The 12,104-nt window shown below is 35.4% G+C and overlaps 1 protein-coding gene across 1 annotated transcript; it reads right to left on the reverse strand.

Moving 5' to 3' along the window:
- Positions 1-5,333: 5,333 nt before the first annotated feature.
- PABPC5 (poly(A) binding protein cytoplasmic 5) lies at positions 5,334-7,351 on the reverse strand. The gene is made up of 2 exons (XM_024742178.1): positions 7,289-7,351; positions 5,334-6,743 (listed from the first exon to the last, which is right to left on the reverse strand). The coding sequence occupies exon 2, from the start codon at positions 6,600-6,602 to the stop codon at positions 5,454-5,456; it is 1,149 nt and encodes a 382-aa protein (XP_024597946.1). The 5' UTR covers positions 6,603-6,743; positions 7,289-7,351; the 3' UTR covers positions 5,334-5,453.
- Positions 7,352-12,104: the final 4,753 nt, after the last annotated feature.

Consider the following 12,104-nt stretch of genomic DNA (forward strand, 5'->3'; position numbering starts at 1 on the left):
TGTAAACCAGAAATACCTTATATAAACTTGAGTGTTCTAAGAAGGATGGAGTTGAGATTAGGCGATGGGGGTAAGAGAATAGAGAGGAGCAGACCAGCACCAATAATTATTTAAGAAATTCACTTAGAAATGAAATATTCCAAAGGTTTAGTGTTACTGTAGTAGTCAAATCAGTGTTAAGAATACCCATACGCAGTGAACGAAAACAATTCATGAAGCTTCACCCTAAAGCAGATATCAAACTAGGTAGAATTTTACTGTCTTTATAGTATTCAGTTAGATTTATAACATTTAAATTACTCTTTGTTTCTCTATGTTCCTTCTTTTAATTATTCTTGAATTATTTCACAAATCCCCCTTTTTAAAAATTCCTCAGTGAACAGGGAAATACATTCTTCATCTTGACTTGCATTGTTTTGTTACCATCCTTGCCATAATGTAATAAAGCTGCCCTTCATCACAAAAAAAGTAAGGTATTTATTCCTTTATTTAGGGACATTAACGTATTATATATTTTTTTGTACAATGAAACCAATTAGGTATATATGCTGGGCTTCCTGAAACTCTGAAAAAGAGCTTGGAAATTCCTCTCTGCATTTGTTCTTTACAGGAATTTAGTCTGCCTCAAATCCTGAGTGGTGACTTAAGGAATAGTCGCTTGCCATTCTGTGTAAATTAGTTTAAAATTACTTTTTAAATGCCCACCAAATATTGATTTTAGAAGTCCTTGATTTTTCAGAAGCATAATTTACCCTTTTGGAAGTTTCAAATCAATCTCAAAAAATGTAAAATTATTTATTATACATTATAGAAGTCTTATTTATTATACAAAAGATGTCAACATCTGGTGTTTTACTTACTATTAGTTCCAAAACAAAGAAACTAATTTACTCTGATGACTGAGATAGTGATGCCATACAATATCAGCACTCGTCCTTTTCCTTGCAGTCTCTTTAAAGCACTAAATATTTTTAAAAATTAAATAAACTACGAAGGCCTCAAATTTTGATGAGAAATTTAGTGAGAACATTGATCTTTTTTTTTGTGCCAAATGGGAGACCTTTTAAAACTGACTCTGACTTTTGAGCGTGAAAGTACTTGGAGTTGGTTTTTAAAAGTTTCATAGGGTAGAAACTAACACAACATTGTAAAGCAACTATACTCCAATAAAAATTTAAAAAAAAAGATTCATGGGAATTACATCCTCAGTATTTGTATGTTGAGTTAGGCCTCTCTCTTTTCAGATATCCAGTGGTAGCTAGATTACTTCTAACTACTGACCATGATCACCTGGAGCCAAGTGGGATACATTAACTTTCTTAAGGCTCCAGGAAACCATTTGTTAGGTTATAATTCATGGGAAGTAAATAACAACCTGAAATATGTAAGAATTAATTCATTTCACATGCACAAGCAGTAGGGTCTCAGGGATGATCATCATTGCTTGGTTCAATATAGGAGCAAGATCTTGTGGAATAGTCTTGGTCTTGAAACACCATCCCAATAATTTATTTAAAAAGTGTTACTCTACAAATAGACTTTTATCTAAGTTATGCCAATTATTAGAAGCTCTGTCTAAGGTAGGCCCATCAATCAAGTGTTGAACATTGAGAAAAAAGAGGGCATAAGTGTAAAAGCACTGATAACACCTTAACAGTATAAGCATGAATCTGTGTCATCAGTAACACTGTTAAAAGCACCAATCTATGTAAGCAATCCGTTCTTAATTATTTCTTCATAGAATGAGATTTAATAAAAATGGCTTATTCTGTAATAATTCATTTCTCTTGTAAATACTGAAAAGAGAATTTGAAAGCAAACAAGTGGAGAGATATAATCCATAGGTTATGAACTCATTAATTCTGCAAGTAATCATGGAATGCTAATTATATTCCAAGTTTTGTCATAGGTACTGGGAACACCTGTATCATCTATAATCAGTCATTTATTGATACATTTCTAACTATTCCCTTAAATTAGGCTATTTATTTATAGGTAAGATGGTATTCACTCCAATCCTAAATATTCCCTTAAAGAAAAAAGTAATTCTTACTTTTTTCACTTGGCTAAAAATATCACTTACACATGTAACATCTTGTTTTTCCCCTTAACCATAGATTCAACCAGAAAAGCACCAGGATGCTTGAAATTTCCTATACAGAAAATCTTACCCAAATTACCTTTTCTATGATGCTTGCAATCACACACACAAAAAATGTTCTTAATTTTCTTCTCCCTGGGCACATTTGAAACTTGTACAAGTGACTATCTTGAAAAGTTGAAAAAAAGAGTATGAAAAACAAAAAACAAAACCTTAGTACTAAACACTCCACTATTAATTTGATCATTGATAGTATAGTTTTACTAATCATCCAGAAAGTGAATAATAACCTATTTTAATGCTTTGTCACTGATTTAAGCTGTTCAGTTGTTTTGTTCCCCCTTGGAAGCCTTAATTATTAGAAGTGTATTAAATGTAGCTAAAAATGAAAAGTACAAGATTGAACAACTACCCAGGTGTTTGTGTTTAAATAGAGATTACCTTTCCTTTATATTTTCCCCCTGCTTATATTTATATTTTCCACCTGAATTTACAGAGTTCTTTTGACTGATTTGCAGGGTCCTAACATGTATGTTTTATCTGTACTTAGCCACATTTTAATTAATCCTTTTCTTATACTGACTAGCTTTTTGAAAACAGTAATAATTTAAATTCTTAAATAATTTCCCAAAATGTATTAAATGTTTATACTTGTGGATTTTTACCTTCTAGAAATCTTTTGCGATTTATTCTGAATCAAAGCATTTGTAAAGGTCTTAACACTGACACTTCAGGTTTATAAATTTAAATGAAAACTGGCAATGGGGGAAAAGGAATAGAGAATACATATGGTAAATAATTACCAATGTAAGTATTTTAAATTTTATTTGAAGTTGCTTCGTTTTCATATATCTTAATGATCACAATGATGTAAAGCAAGTAGACTCATAAAATATGAAAAATTATATCCTGTTAGTTTTTTCTTTTGTATTTAAATGAAGAATATATCAGTAACTTTTCAAATTTTAGATACATATATATCAATATGATGTGCATTTTTATTTTTCTAGTAGATTTAAGCTTTTACATGCTCTAGATATTTTTTATCAAGCTCCTATAACTCATACTGTTTTTAAGCAAGGATGCTCATCACAGCATTGTTTACAAATGTAGAAACACTGAAAAGCATGTAAATCTCATTCAATAATGAACTACTTAAGGTAAGTTATAGTACATCCACCCAATGGAATACTATGCAGTCACTAATTGATGATACAGATTGGTATTTATTGATATGAAAAGATGATTGTTTTAGTTTAAAATAAAAAAACCCAGTACATATAGTATGTTTTCTTTTTTTTTTTTTGTAAAACAGTGTGTGTATACATAGGGGAAAAGGCATGAAAGTATATGCATACACTTAAAATATTAATGCACACACAAAATACTAATAGTGGTTATCTCTGAACTCTGGGAATTTTAATTCCTTCTTTATAAGTTTCTGCATTGTTGTACATTATTTTACAAGAAGCATGTATTATGTTTATAATCGATAAAAACAGTAATTTCCATTTGAAAATATTTGATAATGAATATACAAGTCATTTGTAGATAAACAATTACATAGAAACAGGTTATTCTCATTATTTTATGGGCAAATAGCCAACAAAAGTGTTAATAAAATTATATATTTATATTGTATTATGTATGAAACCAAAGATTTCTATATAAATAAAAACCAACTGAGATTAGAGTTAAAACATTTTCTTACTGTTGGATCTGTGGTATGAGTGAATCCTATTTTTAAAAAGTAATTATTTCAATTTTACATAAATTAGGTATTTATCTCTCTAATCCCAAAATCGATTCGAACTGGCATATATTAAAAGAAAGGCAATCCAAAGAAAATATGAAAGCAAGTGTAATATGGATGGAAGGTAGATGGATATGGAGAAGAGGGAACTAAAAGTGAAACACAGAAAGTCCATAGTATAGAAATTACAGGCTAAATAATGTAATTGCAATATAGAACAGAACATTTTGTCACAACTTTCAAGCAGCTAGACAAAAAGAAAACAAAAAGAAAACAATTAAGAGCTCTCATGTGATAGATGGAGGCATGTGACTTAATCAAGAGAGATGACCTTTTCCTTAACTTTGAAACATCTGTGAATATTACCTTATTGATATATTCAACAATTTATAAGAGATAATGACAAGTTTAATAGAAGATGTTATTCAAAGTAGTTTTCCACATCATTACAGGATTGTTTACCTTCTATATTGACACAACAGAGGCTGAAGTTAATCCTAAAGTTATTTATAGACAAAGGCAATTCAGTGCTGTTATTCACCTTTCTTGTTGATTAAACATGATCCATGTATACCTACTAAGGAGTTTAGAAAAATGAGTGATAAGAATGCTCCTTAGGGCTTCCCTGGTGGTGCAGTGGTTGAGAGTCCGCCTGCTGATGCAGGGGACACGGGTTCATGCCCCAGTCCGGGAAGATCCCACATGCCTCGGAGCGGCTGGGCCCATGAGCCATGGCCGCTGAGCCTGCGCGTCCGGAGCCTGTGCTCCACAACGGGAGAGGCCACAACAGTGAGAGGCCTGCATACCGCAAAAAAAAAAAAAAAAGAATGCTCCTTAGACTGTCTTCAAATATCAAAGCTTTCAGAAAAGGTTTTTAAGATGAAACTTAGAATTTAAATAATCAATGTTTAAAGTATTAATTTTCTAAGGTATTGATTGAGGAACTACCAATATGCTTCTTTCTCTGGGCATGAAGTTAATAACGAAAACTCTCAAAACTTAGTCAAAGTCACTATCAAGTCTGTGGTATGCCCACAATATATTAAAAAGGAAAAAATATATAAATAAATAAAAGGAAGAAAGAAAGCTCACATCTTTTAAAAGGAATATTCATTTTAAATAATAATTTAAAGTGAACCTATACACAAATATTAACTGGATCATATACGCTTTCCCCTGCTCTACTGATTTCTCAAAAAGCAAGTTAGAAATTTTCACTGTGATAGACTCAGAAGTAAGGACCATCTCGAGAATACTTTCATAGGAGAAAATTAATTTAGTAGTATTAGTGAAATAAGGAAGGAAATATACTCCATTACCTCACTTGACTGATTTAGCAAAAAAGCATGTGGAGGAATAAATTTTATTCTACATATTCCTAAGGCTATTATATCGAAAAATAGTACAAAATGACAGTTTTACAATTAGAAATTATGTTCTTCACTAAAATGAACAAGGTTTTCTAGTTTCACTTTTTTTCAAAAGAAAGTATTCACTTAAAAAAAGCTGTGAATTCACATAAAATAACCTCTTATCACAAAGTAGCCCAAACTAAGTAGGCACCAGCTTAAGGCTGAAACAAATTGAGCATTCTTATTCTCACCACCTGCGCCTGGCCTGGCCCAGCGTGACATGCAGAGGCTTGGAGCCCACTATGCGACCATTCATCTCATCTACTGCTTTGGTAGCCTCTTCAAAAGAGGAGAAGCAGACAACACCAAACCCTTTGCCTTGCCCCACTTCCACCATCACTTTGGCCCGGCTAATTGATCCAAAGGAAGAAAATTCCTCCTTCAGTTTTTCATCATCGATGGTCTCGTCTAGGTTCTTAATATAGATAGGCACCCCTGGAGGCCGACTTTTTTCTTTTAATCTCAGCCGCTCAAATCTTCGCCTTAACTCAGCCAGGCGTTCAATTTTCTTCTGTGCTCGCCCTACATAGAGGACTTTCCCATCGATGGACTTTCCATGCAGGTCTAACACAGCCTTTTGGGCAGCCTCGTGTGTCTCGTATCTCACAAATCCAAAGCCTTTCGATTTCCCACTGGCATCTCTTATTACCTTAACACTCTCAGTTGGCCCGTATTCACTGAAAAGTTCCTTCAGTTTGTCGTCATCCATGTCATCTCCAAAGTTTTTAACGAAAACATTGGTGAAAGTCGCTCTATCCCTAGTTCTAACTTCAGCTGCCCGCTCTTCCGGAAATTTGAATCGGCCAACGTACACCTGGCGGTTGTTGAGCCGCACTCCATTCATGTGCCAGATGGCCCTATTGGCAGCGGCCAGGCTGTCAAAGTGCACATAGGCATAACCCTTAGAGCCGTTGTCATCGCATACTACCTTGCAGGAGAGAATGCTCCCAAAAGCAGAAAACAGATAAAAAAGGGCCCTATTGTCTATGGATTTGTCCAGGTTTTTGATGAATATATTTCCAACTCCAGACTTTCTTAAGCGGTCATCTGGCTGAGACCACATTAGGCGGAAAGGTTTGCCGTTAATCAAATCAAAATTCATGGTGTTCAAGGCCCACTCAGCATCCGCAGGAAAGCGGAAGTTAACATAACCATAGCCCAGGGGGCTGCGGGTCACCGGGTCACGGCAGATTCGGGTGAAGCGAAGAGGGCCAGCAGGCCTGAACTTTTTATATAACATGTCCTCGGTGACATCTGGGTCCAAGTCACCCACATACAGGGCAGCCTTGAGGTACTTCTTTTTCTTGCCAGCAGGATTAGGCTCCCCACTCCCCATCTCTCTGAGCACAGGGAGGAGGCTTTCTTGGGAGAGAAAAAGAGGTTGCTTTCTCTAAGCTATGGGCCAAGCAGCTGTTCACAAACAGAAAAAAAGCCAAGGCGAAGGAAGCTAAAAGCAGACTCAGAATCACTGTTGAGGCTGAGAAAATGAAGTTCAGAAACAGCTGGTCAGCAGGCTCAGAACAAATGCATCAGACAAAAAAGCACCCCAATGACGAATCCGTTCTCCCTAAGGTGGCTTAGAATTTCCACCCATTCAGATCTAAAATCAGTTTCAAAAGCCAGTAGCAGGAAAGAAATGTCCCTTTCCCCGTTAAATTGTAAGAAATCATCAAGCAGCTGGCTGGCTCCCCACACCTAGCCTTGCCGACAGAGGCCTCACGACCCGTTTTCTGCATAAATATAGGCCTCAAGCTCGTGTGGGCTTAAAATGATATCAACAAGGGCAGGAGCCGAACATGTATTCCTCCGCCGGCTGCCTGGCCGGTCTCAGGCGGGCTCGCGCTCAACTAAGGCCGCGCTACACACACTCAGCGTCAGCGAAAGGGCAGACTGGACACTTGGTGCGCTGCGGCCGGGCAGGCAGCCTGCAGGCGGCGGATCGGACAGAGAGACAGACAGACAGACACACGCGCGGGGGACCGGAGACCGCCCAGATACCCAAGATGCCCACTGGGTACGGACCGAGTGACGCGCAGAGATTTCGGCAGCCTGAGACTCGCGGCGGGTCCGGAGGGACTGACTGGCAGACGCGCACTGGGTCAGCTCAGACGCGAGGAGGTTCCGGACAGATGCGGGGCGGAGTCAGGAAAGAAGGGCAGATGCGCGGCGGGCGGGCAGAGCGCAGACCGATGGACAGGGATTGCGCCCTGCAGGACACACCGACCCAGGGACTAAAAGCTTCTAGCTGTGGTAGGGCGAGCGGGCGGGGCGCAAGGAAACCCGGAACCGTGCTAAGTAACTTCCCGCTTGCTGTGTGCCAAGATGTTAAAAAAAAAAAGAAAGAAAAAAAGAGAAAAGAACGAACGAAAGAAAAAGATTTAAATGGTTTCTAGATTTTTCATTTCTTATTTTTGAAATTTTATTTATTATTTTAAAATATTACCTGTAGGCTACTGACCCCAAAATCAAAGGAGGTGAAGACCTAGGCGGAAGGGACTCTCATAATTTTTTTTGTTTTTTTAAACGAATTCCCTAAATCGTTTCGAAATAGCATATAGGTTGCATACTTTCCTGAGTGCATTGGAAAGTCAGTTGACAGCTGTACTGGACTCCCAGTCCAGTGCTAAATGATCACAGGGTCAAATAAAACACAGGCCCATGTTGTAGTTGGCCTTTATTTTTACTCCATTGAACTTCAAAATAATGGTAGCATTATCCCCAGGTAATAGGCAGAGTTCTTTTCGCTGCTCCAGTAATACTAAGGTTTTAATGATTGGAGAGCCATAAAATGACTTTTAATGATACTTAGTGCCAGAAAACGTTGAAGATGTGCTGCCTCCATAATCACAAATTGCAAAATCTTAGTTAAAGAGTAAAAGCTGCAGAATCAATGCAAAATATATAATGTTTGAAGATGAAATAAACACGTTAAGATATAGGCACTTTACACAATTAATTGCTAATTTCAACTTGAATTGTCGACTTTAAACCATTGCAGGGAACAATGCTATAAGATTAGACACAGCTCAGAGGTTTCCCAAGATCTCTCTTTAGAGTTTGTGGTAAACTGTTTTGAAAAGGAATGTTACGCCGTCTTCGGAAAATCATCAGTGTCTGTAACACATAACTCAACCAGCCCCTTCCACAAGCCCTCCCCTCAAAAAGAAAATCCGAACAAAACATATGTCAGTACTGTTAGGCTGGAAAAGATCCTGGCAAAAAAGGAATGCAAGAGAAGGACATCACCCCAAAGGGTGTTGTCTTAAATTCTTAGAATAACAGGCTAGATTCATGTGTTGCTTTATTTTCTACAGTTTCTATTAGACGGTAGAGTTGACTAGAGATGACAATTTGCCCTCATTATTTACTCAATGATTTTGTAATTTTCTCCTCAAGGGTTCTTGCTTAGCTAAGACTTGGAGACTATGTGAGAAAAAGCAAATACAAATTAAAAAATGTTATAGAGATAGACTAATAGAAACTGGTCTTAAAATATCACCACATTGACCAATATGTAGAAACACTTGTGAACATGTGCTTACTTTATTGTACTTTGAACATATACTTTATAAACATCTTTCCTCATAAACTTAATTGACAATGGGCCAGAACTTTTGTTTTTATTTTTCTGATATAAAAGTATTACTTTACTGAAAATGCTATATTAAAATAACAACATAAATCCAAGAGAATAATTACCACAATATTATCACTAAATCAAATTAATATTTTATTTATGTAACCACCTAAATGCTGTCCATATTCCAATTCATTTGTATATATTTTCTCTAATATTATAGATGGAATTGGGTTGTTAAAAATAATTATTTTCAGGAATTCCCTGGTGGCGTAGTGGTTAAGAATGCACCTGCCAATGCAGGGAACATAGGTTCGAGCCCTGGTCCGGGAAGATCCCACATGACATGGAGCTACTAGGCCCGTGTGCCATAACTACTGAGCCTGCATGCCACACCTACTGAAGCCCACGTGCCTAGAGCCTGTGCTCTGGGACAAGAGAAGCCACCACAATGAGAAGCCCACACACTGAAACGAAGAGTAGCCCCCACTCACCGCAACTAGAGAAAGCCTGCATACCGCAACAAAGACCCAACTCAGCTAAAAGTGAATAAATTGGAAATACTTTTAACAATAAAAATTATTATTTTCAGAATAACCTCCACTCTACACTTGCCAGCCATTTTGGGGTCATTGCAGTATAAACATTCTAAACTATAGTGAACATTTTATCAGATCAAAAATCAGAAATTTAGAACTGCTGTGAAATAAATAAATTTTAGTGGAGTTCCCTCTGCTAAGCAGAAGTTTATGGGAAAAAGGGAAACATTTTCATCTATAATTTGTTTAATCATTTTAATATTTACTTGAGAATTGTCTCTGGGATAAAAATCAGATGTGGAACATTTCTCTGTCATTTTTATTATATATTCAAGGTAAGTTTATAGTCTATGTAAATCTGATGCATATATTAAATCCATTAAAAATCCCCACCCAGATTACTAAGGCAGTTGGTTGAAGCATATCTGAGTCTTTCTAAATCTGAGAAACATTTTGCATGAGGAAAGAATCCTAGACAACTGGTATTCTAAGTGCAACCTACCACACATTGTTATTTACAGTTGGTAGAAATTTGTCAGCATGAGAGGAAGAAGAGGACAGTTGGAAATTTATGTTTTTCAGCCTTGTCTTAACAGGCACTTGATCCTGTTTCCAATTAAAAGTCTGAGTTGTGCAAGGTGCTAGGACTTCACAATGAAAGTAAATTTGCTACTCTCTTGAATGAAGTCTGGGATGGTTGAACAAAGTAAAACCTTTATTACCTAGAACTTGGCTCATGTTTTTCAGACAAAAAGAGGAAAATTGGCAAAAAAACAATTTGGCATTAAACATGTAGTAGTAAGTTTTGGAACCAGTAGCAATTCTTTGTCTCTATTTCCAAAATTTTATCCTGCTCCATGAGTATTTATCCTCTGGATGATAATCCTGAAGGCATTTTGATAAGATTTATTGTCAAAGAAAGATTAAATTGTGTTTATTAGAATGTACTTACTGAAATGAGAAAGTAACCAAAAGTGGAAAAAATTTCAACAGAATACACAATGGAATGGGATTTATGCTAAATTGTCAATAAACCAGAATATCTCATTTTTCAACATTTAACCAAAATTTCAAATTATAAAACTATAGTTTAGATATTTATTCAAAGGCTGTAGCTATAATTCATACATTTATAACCCTAGGTGGTTTGATGGAAATTAAGAAAGATTCTTTTACAAAATTTTAACATTTTTTTTCTTTTTTCATTTCTCTCATTAATTGAATCCCTGTTGAATTAAAAAGTCATGCATTCAACTGTGGATAAATCTGAGTATTAACATATAAAAATAATATAACAACTTCATATATATTTAGGTTTAGTTAGGTGTCTCCTTAGGGTTCTCTTTTAATTAGATCCTATTAGTTTAAAATGAACCCATGGAATATTACAATGTAAATCTATGCAATTGCTATGCATTCAAAATCCAGTCTATTTAGAGTTTTACATATGATGTAGAGGCAAAGTATTTTATCTTATTATGCATTAAAATAGGGTAGGAGTATCACCCAATTGACAGATAGTCTCAGACAAATCTCTCCTTACTAGGGTTTGTTTATTGAACATATGCCTCATACAGGAAAAACACACACACACACACACACACACACACATACACATACACACACACACATACACACACATACACCACATTCTTTGATTAAAAATCCTGAGTTATAATCATTTCACTCGACCTAGAACAATAAATAAAATAATAATTGTTTAAAAATGTAAACTTTATTTTCATTTTTAATGGTGGGAAAATATACATCAAATTTACCATCTTAATGATTTTTAAGTGAACAATTCTGTGGTTTTAAGTACACTCACATTGTCATCACATTGTCTTGCAAGCGACATCACTATGTCCAGAACTCTTCATCTTACCAAACTGAAACTCTGTACCCATTAATCTATGCTTTTAGATGACACAAAATATGTTAAGCCATTTCTTTATTGTTGGACATTAAAGCTGCTTTTAGTTATTTTATTGTCACAACACACAATGCTATAATAAACATCCTTATTCACATACTTTTATATATTATTACTCATTTCTATTAAGTAGATTCTCAGAAGTGGATATCATACACTTAGATGGTATGTGAATTATTAAATGTTAATATATGCTGTCAGAATTATGTCAAAAATGATGACACAATTTACTTATTTTATCAACAACATAAAACTTTAGAGGAAATGGCTAACTCTTAGCAAAATAGGAATTACCAAATTTGATCCAAAGGAAAAGTGGAAGAATTGCCATATAACAGATTAGAGAAAGATTACACATATGCTATTTAAAAACAAAAAACAGGCACAGGTGATTTTATAGTTGAGTAGTATTATATAATCTTTAAGAAAATACATGTAGTGCTAATGCTATTCATACTATTCTCAACCATAAAAAGCTCCTTAAATCACTTTTATAAAATTGTCTCCAAGAGAAACTTCTCATAAGCCTAGCTAATGTTTTCAAACCAGAATAAAGTTATAGATTGATGGTCAATCCATTTGCTGATAGAGCTTGGATATACATTGTCTCAGTTGTGTGTATGTTTGGGTGTAGTCAGATTGCAGGAGCATGGTTAAGTGTTACATAATACGGATTTAGAAGGGAATATGTGATGGGAAGAAAATTAAAAACTTCCATTTTAAAATGTCAAAACAAAATAAAACATATTCCAGATACTGATCATGATATCTTTCACTTTTTTCCTTTCC

Source organism: Neophocaena asiaeorientalis, unplaced genomic scaffold (genome assembly GCF_003031525.2).
Source record: "Neophocaena asiaeorientalis asiaeorientalis breed wild unplaced genomic scaffold, Neophocaena_asiaeorientalis_V1.1 scaffold259, whole genome shotgun sequence".
Taxonomy (NCBI): domain Eukaryota; kingdom Metazoa; phylum Chordata; class Mammalia; order Artiodactyla; family Phocoenidae; genus Neophocaena; species Neophocaena asiaeorientalis.